At 42.1% G+C, this 17,940-nt stretch overlaps 1 protein-coding gene across 1 annotated transcript in view; it reads right to left on the bottom strand.

Moving 5' to 3' along the window:
- Window positions 1–1,773: 1,773 nt before the first annotated feature.
- The window catches only part of LOC117368559 (vomeronasal type-2 receptor 116-like), a 31,214-nt gene continuing 15,047 nt past the window's right edge, over window positions 1,774–17,940 (bottom strand). Inside the window, exons 4-5 of the mRNA XM_033962291.1 lie at window positions 12,340–12,604; window positions 1,774–2,669 (exon numbers count right to left, since the gene is read on the bottom strand). Coding sequence (XP_033818182.1) covers window positions 1,774–2,669; window positions 12,340–12,604 — 1,161 coding nt within the window. The remainder of the gene's footprint in view (window positions 2,670–12,339; window positions 12,605–17,940) is intronic.

Raw genomic sequence — 17,940 nt, 5'->3', positions numbered from 1 at the left:
TAGGTTTTTCTGGACAAACACAGCCACATACATAGCAGATGATATAAATGCCATATAAAATATGCTTATTTAATCCTGACCTGTCTTCGCCAGTTTTGGCACACAAAGAAAACAGAGACGGTGACATGTGGTGCTTAATATCTAAATTGAAGTCAAGACTCGACACGTATGAGTTTCGGCCGTAAGGTAATCAACCATATGGATTCTGCGTGTAGGCCTGTTAAAATGGTCTAGAAAAAAATGAGAGACCAGGTACTCAGGAACCATACCAAATATTGATTTAAAACAGATACAGGGAAATTTAAACAAAACTCTTGCCTCCATCGGTAACCAATGTAGTTTTTGATAATAGGGAATAATATGTTCCCATTTTTTCAATCCAAAAATCAGCCGAACTGCTGAATTTTGAATAACTTGAAGCCTTTTCAGTGTTTTCTTATATGAACCCAAATAAATAATATTGCCAAACAGTGGCAGGCAAATTAATCTCGTGAGTAAGATTTTGGTCCCCCTCCCTTCCTTAAATCAAGAATGTTACTTAAGCCAGGAGTTTGGCTTTACTTTGGATCAGTTCTTTTTAGGCAACCAGACGTCAGTCACTCCATCTATTTTGAAAATCATTGGTCTAGAGCAGGGGTGTCCAACCTGCGGCCCCATGAAGTACTTTGTGCGGCCCCGGTCAGTGCGATGCAGTGTTTTCCTCTGCTGCCCCCAGGGTGTTTACCATCTTACCTCCTCTGTCTTGCTGCAACGTTTCCGCATTTATGCGGCCCCAGAAACATTTTTTTCAGCCAATGCAGCCTAGGAAAGCCGAAAGGTTGGAGAGAAAGTTTCCAGTCCAGAACATCTTTTAATTCAAATGCCCATTTTAAGCTGCTCTCCCAATAAAGCAGAAAAGAGACTACAATTCTTTACACTCATTCCCTTTTCTATATAACATACAAGGGGATGCTGAAAAGTTTCCAGTTGAAACTTCCACAATTTTCATTCACATGCTTCAATCAAAGATCTGAAACAAGGTCAACATACTTCATTATAATTTGCAGAATCATAATAAAATGCATTGACACAGGGGTCCTTTTCTCAAGCTGCGGTAGGGGTTTAATGCGCGTAATATCGCACGTTAAACCACCTGCCGTGCTAGCCGCTAATGCCTGCATTGAGTAGGGCCGCGGGGATTAGCACACGATTAAATGTCCGACGCGCTAACCCCAATAGCACGGCTTTATAAAAGGACCCCATAGTTTCAGATCATTGATTGAACCTTGTCAGTGAAAACTGTGGAAGTTTCAAGTGGGCTGAAAACTTTTCAACACCAACTCATCGTTGTTTCTTGCAGAAAATCCAAGTTACAAGTCTATACCATCGTACTATGTGCTAAAATAAAGTCAAAATTGTTTTCACATGGTATTTTCCGGTGCGCTATGTCATATTTAAGGGACTGTATTTTCTTTTGTTGCTGTTTTAGAAAAATGCTAATTTTATATTTAGTGCTTGGGACTTGTAAAAATTAAGGTAGGAACACTTAACACCTCCTGTTTAGGAAGTCCTAAGTTCTTTGTTAAGTCCACATTATCCAGTTTTCATTTGATCATCTTAATGTGCTAGAGGGAGAATACTGGAATGCCCATGCCATTTCTATGACCCACCACCTTCGATTAGACCATGCTGACTGGCAAATTACTAAAAAAAAGCTTTAATGCACTTTGTGATTAATCATTTTCTCCATATTAAGTGTGTGATCGCATTTAAGGCAGCTTAGTAAAAGGGCACCTATATTTTTCTCAGGTCCTTCTTGTTGTTTCTTTCAGGCCTCAGCAGAATAATATAGCATTTAGGGATAAAGATACAGTACAACAGTCCAGCACTGGAGGCCAGAATAGCAAATATCTCCACTGCCAGCATGTACTTGCCCTTGGAGCTCAGGTATGTTGGGATGAAGGAGATCCAGACGCTGCAGACAACCAGCAGACTGAAGGTGATATTCTTGGCCTCATTGAAACTGTCAGGTAGATTTCTTGCTAGGAAAGCTATGATGAAGCTGATGCCAGCCAGAAATCCCAGATAACCCAGAACACAGTAAAATGCAATTACTGACCCTTCATTACATTCAATTAGTATTGTTCCAATTTCTGATCTCCTATTAAGAAATGCAAATGGGGGAGCAATGAACAACCAGGCAAGACACAGAACTGTTTGAATAAGGGAACAGGAAAGGACTATAGAGTTAGAAACCCTGGAACCCATCCATTTATGGAGTTTGCTTCCAGGTTTGGTAGCTTGGAAGGCTGTGACCACAGTGATGGTTTTTGCCAGTATAGAGGAGAGAGCGATGGAGAAAGTGATTCCAAATGTAGTCTGTCTGAGAATGCAGGTGACATCCTCAGGATGCCCAATGAATAACAATGAACAGAGGAAGCAGAGTATGAGGGAAATGAGGAGAATATAGCTGATGTGTCGGTTGTTGGCTCTCACTATGGGAGTGTCTCTGTAATAAATAAAGATTCCCAAGATGGCAGTAGTGATGAGAAAGAAGAACATGCTGATGGAAGTTAAAGCAATCCCTAGAGGCTCTTCAAAAGACAGGAAAGTTATCATTTTTGGGATGCAGGCATCTCTTTTCAGGTTTGACCATTGATCATCCGGGCATGTTGTACAGGTGTCCATATCTGAGAAAGAATATTATCATATTATTATCTCACATATATCATGAGGTCTATTTACTAAAGTGCACTTAAATATCATGAGTCCTATAATCTTCACAGCTCTGCCAAGAAAGAGCAGTTTAATTCACATTAACTGCATGGAGAGTGAAGGACTGTGAACTGCATATTGAGTTAGCACCTGGTACTTTAACTCTAATGTCTGCAAATAACACGGCTGCATGTAAGAGCAGGTAGTATATGCACTCATGCTACTACAAGTAGATACCATAGACCATTGCACATAAAAATGCAACCATTCCCCCTAATATGAATCCTGAAAACCCTCCATTCTACTGGGCTGTATAAAGAGAGGCATAGCCAATAGAAGGAAGAAGGTGTTGATTCCCCTGTACAGGTCATTGGTAAGGCCCCACTTGGAGTACTGTGTTCAGATTTGGAGACCCTATCTAGCGAAGGACGTAAGAAGACTTGAAATAGTCCAGAGGAGGGCGACAAAAATGATAGGAGGCTTGTGCCAGAAGAGGTATGAGGAGAGACTGGAAGCCCTGAATATGTATACCCTGGAAGAAAGGAGAGACAGGGGAGATATGATTCAGACATTCAAATACTTAAAGGGTATTAATGTAGAACATAATCTTTTCCAGAGAAAGGAAAATGGTAAAATCAGAAGACATAATTTGAGGTTGAGGAGTGGTAAATTCAAAGGCAATGTTAGGAAATTCTGCTTTATGGAGAGGGTGTTGGATGCCTGGAATGTGCTCCCTAGAGAAGTGGTGGAGAGTAAAACTGTGACTGAGTTCAAAGAAACGTGGGATGAACACAGAGGATCTAGAATCATAAAATAATATTAAAAATAGAATTAAGGCCCGTACTGGGCAGACTTGCACAGTCTGTGTCTGTATATGACCATTTGGTGGAGGATGGGCTGGGGAGAGCTTCAATGGTAGGAGGGTGTAGATGGGCTGGAGTAGGTTTTAACAGATATTTTGGCAGTAGGAACCCAAGCACAGACTTTATCTGCCGTCATATATTATGTTACTATATTACTACTTCCACTGGGAGGCATTTCATATTTCTATTACCCTTTCTATAAAGAAGCATTTTCTTAAATTACTCCTGAGACTATCACCACTTAGCTTCATCCTATGCCTTCTCCGTCTGGTATCCTATGGTGTTTTGTTTTTAAAGAGACAAGGGCTAGTTCCTGAATTATCACCATGACTGCTTGGCCAGCTGGTAGGAAGAGAGGAATCTTATTAAGTATTTTTCCCATTCTGTAAAGGAAAAAATAGACCCACCTAGCCTGTGTTCTCCCTTTTTTGTATCTCTAACCTATCAATCATTGCATTTCCCACACCTTATCATATGTATGAAATTAAATGTCTTTGTTGGTTTGTACTTGACACCCCGTATTTATTTAAATTTGTATTATGTGCACAGCTTAGATATCTGATAAGCAGTATACAAATTTTTTAATAAATTTGAAAATGAATTACACTTTTTGGAGACCTACATCCCTCCTTAATTTCAAGAACAGGGATCATAATAGATACCCTATATTTATTTGTATCCCATGTTTTCCATGATGTCACCCACCAGTTTGGTTGGAGATCTCTCCCTCTGCACACGGAATACAGTCATAGCAGCAGATGGGTTTTCCTTCCTTGGTTAATTTCCTGTAACCAGGATGGCAACTTGGACTGCATCTGAACTGCGGAGGTTTCTGAATATTGAGAAAGCATGTTATGTAACTTTTTTTGATACTGGACAGTTGTTTTTGAAATGGAATGCTATTTTATTTACTTTTAAATTATCATCATGTGTAATAGCATATTTCATGCATAGGAAGGTACTTGTAAAAATATCCTAAAAGTGTTGATTCTTGTCAGTGCATAACCAGATTAGACCAGCCTCAGATCAGATGTGACCACTTTAATGGAAATAGATTTATAAAGACTAATTAAGTTATATAATAATATTTAGAGCTTACTAACCTAAGGATAGGTTATAGTAATCAGTAAATGAACATTCATAATACATTACATTAAAAATAAAAACTGAAATGAAAAAAAATTGTTAAAAAAATGCAGAACAACCAACAATTTTCAAAATAGAAAAAAACAGCATCATGCCCCCTCACATCCCACTTGCTTGCTGAAAAAGAACACCTTCTCCTTTCTAAGTGGGGAAATGGCCAAATGGTTCAAGCAGCTGCCTCAGCACCCTGAGGTTGTGAGTTCAATTCCCACAGCAGCTCCTTGTGACTCTGGGAAAATTGTTTAATACTTTGTCTTTTGGAACTTTGCCTGTTCTAGCAATTTTTAAAGACTCGTTATTAAACTTTGATACAAACTGTAAATAAAGGATTTGTGACTACAGGATGGACTTGACATCTCCAGTGCTTCTCTTTGTTGCCTCAAGGCTTGGTACCTTTTTCCCTTTCCCTATAATACTTTATTGTACCAGGTCCAAATTAAGTACCTGTCTAAAACATGTAAAACACTTTGTATTCACTGAAAAAAGCAAAATATCAAGCCCCATCCCCTTTCCTTTCCATTTCAAATGAGTCAGGGGTAAGTAGGCAGAAGTGTCTGTAACAGTTAATTAGTGTCAATTAACCCCAATTGACTAATTACTATGGGCTAGATTCACTAACCTTCCAAGTGTCTGATCCATGGGCGATTGGAGGCAGGCTGACCGATTCACCAACCATCTTCATACGTAGTAACATAGTAGATGACGGGAGATAAAGACCCCAATGGTCCATCCAGTCTGCCCAATTCTGTCTGATTCAATTTAAATTTTTTTAAATTTTTGCTTCTTAGCTATTTCTGGGCAAGAATCCAAAACTCTATCTGGTACTGTGCTTGGGTTCCAACTGCCGAAATCTCTGTTAAAACCTACTCTTGCCCATCTAAACCCTCCCAGCCATTGAAGCCCTCTCCAGCCCATCCTCCCCCAAAACGGCCATATACAGACACAGACCGTGCAAGTCTACCCAGTACTGGCCTTAGTTCAATATTTAATATTATTTTCTGATTCTAAATCTTCTGTGTTCATCCCACGCTTCTTTGAACTCAGTCACCGTTTTGCTCTCCACCACGTCTCTCGGGAGCGCATTCCAGGCATCTACCACCCTCTCCGTAAAGTAGAATTTCCTAACATTGCTCTTGAATCTACCACCCCTCATCCTCAAATTATGTTCTCTGGTTTTACAATTTTACTTTCTCTGGAAAAGATTTTGTTCTATGTTAATACCCTTCAAGTATTTGAACGTCTGAATCATATCTCCCCTGTCCTTCCTTTCCTCTAGGGCACGGATCTCAAAGTCCCTCCTTGAGGACCGCAATCCATTCAGGTTTTCAGGATTTAACAATATACAGTGGTGCCTCGCATAACGGACGCCTCGTACAGCGAACGCTGCGCATAACGAACTTTTTGTCTTGCTCCCTATAACGAACTTCGTTTCACACAACGAAGTCGCCCGAGGGGCCCGGGGGGGGGGGGGGGCGGAACTACTCTCGCCGCTTTCTAATGTGAGCCGGGAACAGCAGCACCCTCCTGTCTGAATGCAGTGTTCCATCATCTCCCTCCACCTTACCTTAAAAACCGAGTTTTCCGGCTTTCTTTTTCGGCCAGCCACACACTTTCAAAGAGCAGCACATGCGTGCATGCTCTGTTGTTCAATCTTCTCCTCTGACGCAACCGGAAACCGGAAGTTGCAGGAGAGAGAACATTGATCAACTCCAGCAGCTGCGCGTGCACAGCTTTTTGAGATCGTGCGGCTGGGTGAGGGAGAAGGCTGGCAGGCTCTGCATGTGAGGTGAGGTGGAGGGAGGGAAATGTAGGGCTGCAGAACGAATTATTTTGTTTTACAGGTATTCTTATGGGAAAACGCGTTTCACACAACGAACGTTTCACATAACAAACTTGCTCCTGGAACGGATTAAGTTCGTTGTGTGAGGCACCACTGTATATGCATTGAAAGCAGTGCATGCACATAGATCTCATGCATATTCATTGGGGAAATCCTGAAAACCCGACTGGATTGCGGCCCTCCAGGAGGGACTTTGAGACCCCTGCTCTAGGGTATACATATTCACGGCATCCAGTCTCTCCTCATACGTCTTCTGGCGCAAGCCTCCTATCATTTTCGTCGCCGTCCTCTGGACCGCTTCAAGTCTTCTTATGTCCTTTGCCAGATAGGGTGTCCAAAACTGAACACAATACTCCAAGTGGGGCCTTACCAATGACCTGTACAGGGGCATCAACACCTTTTTCCTTCTACTGGCTATGCCTCTCTTTGTACAGCCCAGCATCCTTCTGGCTGCAGCCACCGCCTTGTCACTCTGTTTTTTCGCCTTTAGATCTTCGGACACTATCACCCCAAGGTCCCTCTCCCCGTCCCTGCATATCAGCTTCTCACCTCCCAGCATATACGGTTCCTTCCAATTATTAATCCCCAAATGCATTACTCTGCATTTCTTTGCACTGAATTTTAGTTGCCAGGCATTGGACCATTCCTCTAACTTTTGCAGATCCTTTTTCATATTTTCCACTCCCTCTTGTGACATTTCCTTCCCTAAGAATGATAATGTCAGAGTTAAAACCTATAGCAAATCCATTGTCCAGGGCAGAAAACTAGCTGTGCATGATGAGGCAGAAGATCTTGAGAGCAGAGCTGCCTACCTTGAACCTGACCAGGAGCTGGAATCCAATCCAGTTCCTCAGCCTAGTAAGAGAGCTAGCTCCCTGAGGAGATTTAATCAGTTTCCTAGTAGCAATCTGACCTAGAGGGGGGAGCCAGAGAGTACGCAAGTCAGCCTCCCAAACACCTAAGGTAGGGAGTGGTTATAACTCTCTTAAACAGCTCTCCAAGTCAGTAAGGCAGACAGCCCATGAGGACCTGGCAGAAAGGACTTTCCAGGCCAGGTAAAGGGCAGACTTCACTCAGGAACCCATGGAGCAACAGAGCAAATGTGTGCTCAAGAAAGCATGGACACTACTGAATGGGAAATGCCTGTCGAAGGTGTGGAAGCCATGGATGTGAGCTTGGCAGTCTCCCGCTAATGAATGAAGGTACTGTTTCCAGGGAGAATATTTTGTTGGGACAATTTTCTTAAGAACTTTGAAGAAGTTTTGTTTTGACAAATACTGGGCTGTAAGCAATGCTGCAGCTGTTTCCAGCATTAATTAAGCTGCTGCACTCCAGCTGTGTTAAAGCCAGGAAACGCTGGTGAAAGTTTCTTTTTGTGTGCTTGGGGGTTTTTCTTTCTACATTACAAACCCAAGGGACTTACAGAATTGGGGAGGATCCCTGAAGAGCTAGGGTTGGGACTTTGTGGGGGCTTGTAAAAGCTATTTACAAAAGGGGACCTGGCAATTCTGTTGCCCAGCCGTGGAAAAGGCTGGAGAGTTGCTATTGCTGAAAGAAACCACAATCTTCAATACTGCGTGTTTTTCCAAGTTTGTTTTTGTGATACATTGCTCAAAAGCCTGGTGAAGAAACAGGTTCGCAGGGGGAATGCCGGATCAGAATGTAAAAAAAAATTGTAAAACGCGCTCACACGTATAACGCGCATGGTTATGCACGGTTTGTTAAATCGTGTATAATGCGCGCGTTACATGTGTGAAAATATGGTGAAAAGGATAAGGCCCGATTATGGCCGTACACACTCTGTCATTTAACAAGCAGATGCATCCGGAGACAATATCTAAGAGAAAACAGACGCCTATTATCTCCTAAACATGTCCGCTTTATTGAATATTCTGTACCTCTTTTTATATCATTTTACATGGGTAAGGGTCGTCAGCATATGACGTAAATGCAAACCATATATGGACACAGATCACATGCAACTTTAAAAGAAATAACAAATCCTTTACTACCTAAGACCAAGGTCTAGAAGTGCTTTGGTCAGAGCCTCTTATCTAAATTTTCTTACAAATACAGCTAAGAAAACAATTGAATTTGCTTCACAACAGAATAAGAAAACACATCTCTCAAACATACAATGACCTTGTAATATATCAGCAAGAGAAGGCAAACAGTCTGAGTTTACAACTTCAAACATAACTTAAGGAAAACTACATAATAAAATAGCCTTGCAGGATTTCAGCAAGAGAAGGCAAACAATGTCTGGATTAAACATAGCATAAGAACACACATCTTTTCAAACATAAAATAGCCTTGTAATATTTCAGCAAGAGAAGGCAAACAATGTCTGGATTTACAACTTCAAACACAGTTGGAAGAAAACTGCAAGACACATGAAAAGTATCCCTTCATTCGGTACTCCATTTTATCGTGTAACTTTGCCAGAAAATCTCGGTCCTTCTCCAGGATTTTCTTCTGTGAACACAGAATTGAAGTATTTGTTTAGCACATTTGCTTTTTCCTCATCACACACCACATATCGGTTCCTAGCATCCTTTAGTTTAGAAATTCCATTTTTCATTTCCTCCTTTCACTAATATATCAGAAAAAATTTTTGTCTCCCTTATTTACATCTTTAGCCATTTGTCCTTCCGCCTCTGCTTTTGCCACAGGAGGCATGCCACCAACCAACTACACGGATCGCTAGAGCCCTGACAGTAGTAACAGGAGAACCAGCCTCTTGTCACTGCTGTCAGGGCTTCTGCCCGCTTTTAATTTTTCTTTTTAATCGGCAGATATTTTGCTTGTTTTCCACACACAAAATATTAGTTTATTAAAAAAAAAAATGAACCCCCCTCCCTCTCTTGAGAAGTGCTCCATCCCCCCTTCCCCGAATCCTCCCAAAAATGTGCCCAGCCACTGCCGCCCTTTAAAATTACGGCAGGAGGGTTCTCACTCCCTCCTGCCATTGGTCCCACCCCTGACTTCACCCCTACAAAAAAAAACATATGGCAGGAGGGAGGCTGACTCCCTCCTGCCACCCACCGGATGCCCCCTTCCCATTCCCAGTCCCCTCCCCGTACCTTTAACAGATAAGGAGGGATGCTCAATCCCTCCTGCTCTAATGCCTCTCTTGATGAGTTTGATGTAGAGAATGACCCGCGGCTACTGTGTTTAGCCGCGGGTAACCCGCCAAAACGGGGAATGAAAAATAGCAGCCTCTGCGGGGACAGGGACAAGGCCATTCACCGCCCCGCGGAGCGGTGAATGGTCTTGTCACCGCAATGAGGCATCAAGGATCGCGCGGTCCCCGCATCACCCACCTGCACGCCGGCTAGATCGTTTAACCAGCTTCCTCTCTCTACCTCACCTTAGTTTGCTGGCTTTCTTTTTCGGTGACCGGCACGCTTTCAAAGAGCCGCGCATGCGCGGCTGCTCAGTATTCAATCTTCTGCTCTGACCCAACTGGAAACAGGAAGTTGCAGAAGATTGAACTTTGAGCAGCAACGCATGTGCAGCTCTTTGAAAGTGTGCCGGTCGCCGAAAAAGAAAGCCGGCAAACTAAGGTGAGGTGGAGAGAGGAAGCTGGTTAAATGATCGAGCTGGCGTGCGGGTGGGCGGGTGGGGGCTGCGGGGACCGCGTGTTCCCGGCTCACACAATGAAGGAGGGAGTGAAAGGGAAAAAGTTTCTCTTCCTTGGAAATAGATTCTGAAGTGACCTCATCAAAGAAGACCAGCACCAAATGTGCAAGAAATCCCTTAAACAATGTCAAAAGAGCCCAAAAGAGAAAACTGCTACTGCCGTGAGACTCCATTATTGAAGGAATCAACTTGAAATCACAGTTCAAGAGACAGGAAAAGGTTAAATGCGTCACGGAATCCTCAGCCACAACACAAACCAAATTGTGAATGAAATCAGAGCAGACAGTAAGAATTATAAAATCGATGTCATTATCCATCTGGAAAAAAAGGCGTATTAGAAATAATGCCTCAGCAATACAATTTTCAGAAGTTCTATTTGCTCATGGTAAGGGAGAAGAGAGACTGCTAGTGATGGTGGGGGGACTGATAGAAGATATGAAAGAAGGGTGGTAGAAAGGAACAGATGGTAAAGGAGGGAGGGAAGGGTGGTGGAAAGGAATAGAACAGACATTGAACATACCCTGACATACCCAGACAGGAACATACCCTGAAGGGAAATGTGGAAGGCAGAGTGGGGAGAAGACGCTGGAAGGGAAGAAGACAGATGCCAGACTATGGGGGAACGAAGGGAAGAAGATGGGTGCTAGACCAATTGTGGGAGAGGGTGAAGGGAGAGGCACAGTAACAGCAAATGGAAGACGCAGAGAGAAGACACACAGTGGATGGAAGGAATTGAATGAGAAGTTGTGGAAAGCAGAAACCAGACAACAAATGTAGAAAAAAAAAATTCTATTTATTTATTTATTTTTTGCTTTAGGATAAAGTAGTATATTAGTTGTGTTGATAAAAAGTTATAAACAAAGCCCTGCCAGCTGAACATCTCTTTCTCTAGTTCAGCAGCCAGAACTTTGATTTATAAGAAAGGAATAAGCTAAATATTGCAGTACTAAGGCTTATATGGATGCTGCGGGGACGGTGATGGGGCGGTGAATGGGATGGCAGTGGCGGTGACAGGGCGGTGAAAGGGATGGCGGTGACGGTGACGGGACGGTGAAGGGAACGGCGGTGACGGGGTGGTGCAGAGGATGGTGGGCCGGGGACGATGCAGTGAAGGGGACAGATTTTTTTCCCCATGTCATTCTCTAGTCTGATGCATGGGGTGGGGCCTTAAGCTCTGATTGCATCAAGCGCCTTGGGCTCCTCTCTTGGAAAGGGCCTGAAAGTGCCTCAGCCAATCAGAGACTTCCTTAGTGAGTACTTAGGTACTTAGGTAATCACTAAGGAGGGCCCTGATTGGCTGAGGTGCCTCAGGCCCCTTCCAAGGGAGGAGCCCGAGGTGCCTGATGCATGGGGTGCATGCATGAGCCCATGCATGAGCCAACAAGGGCCATGCATCAGACTCATTGAGAGAGGCATTACTTACTAAGGAAGTCCCTGATTAGCTGAGGTGCCACAGGCCCCTCCCAAGGGTGGAGCCTGAGGAACCTGAGCCAATCAGGGCCTTAGGCCCTGCCCTTGCTGCCATAGGCTGTGACAGCAGTGGACAAAGGCACACGGGGGTATCATTGGGGGGCATCGTCATGGGGGGGGGGAAGGCATGCGGGTTTTTGCAGAATATATAAAAAAGGAAGATTTTTTATATATTCTGCATAAGTGCATTGCCGGCCCATGGTTTTAAAGGCACGTTAAAATAATGGGCTTGAACTGCAGGGAAGGGTAGGAGAGTTGGGGCTAAGAGCAGGAGATCAGGGCAGAGAGCAGGAGATTGGGCCTGAGAGCAGGGTTTTAGTACAAGTGACTGGTCCTCACCAGTCACTTGTTTTTGGATTGGTCAGTCAGTTGGTGTGCCTGAAAAATGTTTAGTGAATTGTGTCCGTCCTACTTTGCATGCTGTTTCCCTTCATTTGCATGCATGGATCAGAATCGGAACGGAGGAGAGGTTAGTGAATCGGATCAGAGGAAAATCAGGTCGCAAAGGGGTCACAAACCGATCGGTACATGATCTGTTTGCTTAGTGAATCTAGCCCTATAGGTACACACATGGGATCAGCACTCCAATTTAAGTGATCTATACAGAATCTGGAAGCTAACGTTTTGCCCAGAAAGCCAAAATACACCATTCTATTGACCATTTTATGACAAGTTTCATGATACCTGTTTGGATCAGCACCTCTGATCGCTTAAATCTGACCTGAGTGAAAGAACTCTCCCAGACGATCGCCTTCTCATCAATGGTGAAATCCTGCCCTGGGGGAGCATGGGGGTTATAACGTCCAACAACTTTATATTCCAATGTTGTATTAGGAAGAAAGTTCAAATTCAAAATATCGTATCCAATGACGAGTTCTCCATTTTCATCCAGGTTCATCTCTTCCCCTAGACCATTCTTAAAATGGAGGTTCCTCAGATAACGATGAAGCTAAGAAATGTAATTGGAAAAATGGGAATAGATTGAACTACAGTTTTTGGTGGAATTCAGTATTTCATATTTATAAAATGTAAAGATCATTAGCTATTCAGAAAGGGAATTTTAATAAATTTCAAGATGTGTGGAGGCCATTAACAAATTATTGTAATGAAGAGTTACCATTTTCCCTGATTTGTACAAATGAAAAAATTGGGTGGGGGGAGGGGGACTGTATTATATGATATGAGATATTAAAGGGATGGGAGGGAAAGGGATAAATTTTATTTAATATGAAAAATTGTAGAATTCAGGTGATATATTAAGTTAAAATGTGGATATTTTTTGATGCACTTGATGTAAGTTATTAAAATGAATAAAGAATTTTAAAAAAAAGAAATGAGGTTTGCATTTTAAGTAATATCAGGTTAGACAGGTAATTTCAAGCATACAAAAAGATTTGTTTATAACTATAAGAACTACACTTCTCCCTCCCCATTCGCGGTTTCGACACTTGCGATTTCACAAATTCGCAATTTTTTTGTTTAGCACATTTCTGCCTCTCTCCAGCCTTCCTCCCAGCATCCCGGCCTTACCTGGTAGTCTAGCGGGCTTTTGGAGAAGGAGCGATCTTCCTACGCTCCTATTGGTGATCTGCATGGGGCAGGAGCGTAGGAAGATCGCTCCTGCCCCGAAAGCCTGCTAGACCACCACATAAGGCCAAGATTCTGGGGAAGGCGGGAAGGAGGCGGGGGTGGGTCAGAACCAGATGAGAAGATATTTGCGGTTTTTCTCAATTCACTGTCTCAATTCAATTCTCTGCCTTTATCCCCCGTGAATACCGAGGGAGAAGTGTAATTTTAAAGCCATTTCTGGAGGTAAATCACTCTCTATCTCCTCTCACTTACAAATGGACACAGCCTTAAAGTATGGACCAACTCCCTAAAGAAGCTTAGGAAAATTATTTTATAACAGCCATATAAACTTCTCTGATTCCATTCTAGAAGTGCAGAATACAGTAAGAAAAATCCAGTAAATAATGTAACTAGCCAGTGAATGGGGAGAAGGAAGGCACAAAGAAAAGAAATATACATTATCTTTTCAATTCATTCTTCCATCTTCAATGACAGATCTATAGGAAGTTGGGACTGTAAGAGCAAAGACCATTGCACTCATCTTTAAAACAGAAAAATGATTTGAAAGTTTCACCAAATGGCAGATATTTTTTCTTGCATAAACATCAAAGTCTTGATTTTTGAATCTGAAACTTGAGTTGTTTTATGATACAGATTGTATAAATGGGCTGAAAATGGCTTAGAAGCAGGCCGGAGCAACTTGTGAGGCCTGCCATAAAAGGGGGGCCTCACGAGTCAAAGCACGCAGGGAGGAAGCTTAGGAGCCAATGGGAGGGAGAAAGGAGTGGAGCAAGACAAGCGGCAGGCATTTTAAATTAGGTCCTTCCTGGGACAGCCATCTTTTCAGCGGCACACAAGGAGGAAGAGAATACCCCGCTGCCCAGTGGCCCTGCCTTTGTGAGGGGAAGCCTCCGTTCAGAAGTGAAGCTCCAGTTTTGGGACACAGGGCAGCATGAGATAGTGCCATGGGGGCAGCAGGGAAAAGAGTGTGTTGCTCTATGAATGTGGAGGACCAATTGTGCTTTTTTTTTAAAAGGGTTGCAGGGCTGTGTTTTTGTTTTTAAGCCTTGGGTTGAAAAAAATTCATGCTTTGTAGCACTGTAAACACTATCCCCTTGCCTACCTGCTTGCCTCGGAATGGGTGGCCCTGCCTGCCTGTCACTAGGCCGGCCTGTCTACCACTAGGCCTGCCTGCCCTGTGCCCTGTCCCTACCTGCCCTGTCCTGGCCTACCACTAGACTGCCAGAGGGGGCACAGGGTACAGGGCTTAGCAGGGAGAATTTGGTTTAGAATGTTTTTTTCTTGTTTTCCTCCTCTAAATCTAGGGAGCGTCTTATGGAGCGAAAAATATGCTAATCCAAACTGTTTTTCTTCCTTGATTTTGCAAAGGCAACAGCTGCTATGAGGAAGAAATTTTTGGCACTTCGCCCAAATCTGAAGCAAATGGACCCCTGTTCATTTGTAGAAATAAAGATAGTTCTAAGTCAAATAGATGCTGGCTCTGTCATCTCGATATAGGGACACTGGATCATCAATTGTTCTATTGTCCTTTGATACTCAGTTTTTGGAGATCTATATGGGGATATATTACTCTAATTCTAGAGACTGTGGTTCCGATGTCATATGAAGCGGTATTATGTGGGAAGCTGATATATTCTATCTCCAGCAGATAGGCATAAAAACAGGTTATTGGGTATAATGATTGGGGTAGCCATACAAATGAGTATGAAAACCTGGAAGAATTGTGACCGCTTAAATTTCACTTTTTGGTAGAATTCGATATGCTTGTGTTATCGTTACGAGAAAATGATGTCTGAACAAAGGGGTAAGTGGTTTAATCTGACGTGGGGTTCATAGACCAATTTTATTGATTCTAATTGGTTGGTTTTTCCCTTTACTTTTGGTTATATATTTTACATCCAGGGAAGGGGGGTGGGTGTGAGGGAGAAGAATAATGTATAGGGACTGATTTATTTATGAGTTGTTAGTACTATTGTATGGATATCTTGAATATATTGAAATCAGGGGGAGGGGGCTGAAAATTATTCTTATGTATTTCACTGATAGATAAGTGGTGTTTTTTCAGGTAACTTGTTATGCAATTTTTGTATGCACTGTTTTTAGAATGAAAATGAATAGATAGATTACTTGCACTCAGTTAATTAAGATGGATTTTTGAAGCAAATACAATAGCCCCTGCAGGCCTGAATGAGGATGCACAATGGTTGACAGTAGCAGATTAGCGCAGTGCACCACTACGTTTGTGAACTCTATCAGCTGTGAGTACGCGGTCATGTACAAAGTGGGTGGAGCCTCTCATAAGACATGCAGGAGATATGCCGTGGCCATCTTTATTAATCAGTCATGCCTGCAGCAACAAGTTTCAGTTAGCGTTCATCCAGTGAGTGGTGTAACATGAAGAATTTGATTTTTATGGATTGATTTTTATGATTGATATGCAACAAGTACAGGGGTTTTTTTCATATGTAAAGTTGTATACAAAATAATTTTTTTGAGGGCTGTTAATAGTAAGGTCACTAATGTGATTTTCATTTTGGCTTTGCAGCATTCTACTCTAAAAGCTCACCTACGCCCTGAAGAAAGGGTTGAAATGGATATTCCGTCAGAGGTGTTGCTGCTAAGCAAGCTAAGTACACGTTCGATAAATTAGAGTGTATTTAGTATGTTTTTTTTAAACTTTATTTTTATTCAAATATTTCATCATAATAACAAGTACAAAAACTTGAAAGGATTTGGAAATAATCCAATAAGGTAAATATAATTGAATTAACATCAAATAGATTAATTATTTAGTCCACAATCTTTGGATCCAAGAATAAAGAAAATTAAAATAAAGCAAAACAAATACTTAACCTATTAGACAGAATCAGGGACATAGTTAACCCCCAGACAGCTGGTTCGCTACACTGTGGGTGGTTTAATTGAACCAATAGTGACTGTAATAAACTCACATAATTGTTTTGGATCAAAAATTAAGAAATTCTACCCTTCTAAAAAAATACAACATTTTGCAGGAATTTTTATAAGAAACTGAGCATCCAGAGCCAAAACTCTGGTTCTATAACTAAGAAAATCTTTTCTTCTCTTTTGTGTTTCTTTAGACAAATCAGGAAAAACATGTATAGTGGAAACAAAAAACTTATCATTCAAGTGCCTAAAGTATGTCCATAGAATTAAGTCCCTATCAAACTCTAGGGCAAAAGTCAAAATGAGAGTGGTTCTCTTCATTATTATTTCAAGTGAGTCCTCAAATGAATTGAATAAGGTATATTTATAAAAGAAAGAATCATGAGAAAAAAATAAGCACAAAGAAGAAAGGATAAATTAATTGAAATAGTATTTAAACACTTATAAGGGCAAGAAAATACACCGGGACTAATGAGGAATCCATCCAGTTATAGTCCTTTGACCCAACTGGCCTTCTGACGTCCCTGAGGTTGAACACTAGCAAGTCTTAGATTCTTTATTTTTGATATTCTGTCTACAAAAATACATGTCTAGACGGTGTACATTATAAAAAAATTATAAAAACAATTAAAGGAAGCAAATAAAAACAGTAGTTTATGAAATGTTAAAAATACTGGACAAGTTTAAATTAACATACATGAGACGAAAGGATAGTAGGGGAGGGAGAGGTAGTTTAAAATACACCGAAGTAAAGTTAATAAAAAAGGACAGTAAATGGGGAGTGGTAAAAACAATATAAGAATATAAGAACATAAGCATCGCCTCTGCCGAGACAGACCACAGTCCGCTCTCGCGGTGGCCCCCCAGGTCAGTGACCTGTAAGTGATCCTCTACTGAAGACATTTTGTCCTGTATAGTATCCCCTCTATCTATATCCCTCAATCCCCTTTTCCTTCAGGAACCTGTCCAACCTCTTCTTGAAACCCAAAATCGTACTCTGCTCTACCACCTCCTCTGGAAGTGCATTCCAGGCATCCACCACCCTCTGAGTGAAGAAGAACTTCCTAGCATTCGTTCTGAATCTGTCTCCCTTCAATTTTCTTGAGTGCCCTCTTGTTCTTGTTTCCCCGGCCAGTCTAAAGAATCTGTCCCTCTCTACCCTCTCTATACCTTTTATGATCTTGTAAGTTTCTATCATGTCCTCTCTAAGTCTTCGTTTTTCCAGGGAAAAGAGCTCCAGTTCCTCCAGCCTCTTGGCATATGGAAGGTTTTCCTTTATCATTTTCGTTGCTCTTCTTTGGACTCTCTCGAGTGTCGCCATATCCTTCTTAAGGTACGGCGACCAGTATTGAACACAGTATTCCAGATGCGGGCGCACCATCACCCGATATAGCGGCAAGATAACCTCTTTGGTTCTGGTAGTGATTCCTTTTTCGATAATGCCCAGCATTCTGTTCGCCTTCTTTGAGGCCGCTGCGCATTGTGCCCCCGGCTTCATTGTTTGGTCCACCAGAACCCCCAAGTCCTTTTCTAGGTTGCTTTTCCCCCAATACCATCCCCCTCATGCTATAGTTGTACATCGGGTTTCCTTTCCCTATGTGCAAGACTTTGCATTTCTCTACATTGAAGCACATTTGCCATTTATTCGCCCATTCACTCAGTTTGTTCAGGTCCCTTTGTAGCTCTTCACATTCCTCAACAGTTCTAACCCTGCTGGAGAATTTTGTGTCGTCCGCAAATTTTATAACCTCGCACTTCGTCCCTCCTTCTAGGTCATTAATGGATATA

The sequence above is a fragment of the Geotrypetes seraphini genome, chromosome 10, assembly GCF_902459505.1.
Source record: "Geotrypetes seraphini chromosome 10, aGeoSer1.1, whole genome shotgun sequence".
NCBI classification, from domain to species: domain Eukaryota; kingdom Metazoa; phylum Chordata; class Amphibia; order Gymnophiona; family Dermophiidae; genus Geotrypetes; species Geotrypetes seraphini.
Note: the sequence above shows the minus strand (reverse complement) of the source record. Positions and strands in the feature narration are given on the sequence as shown.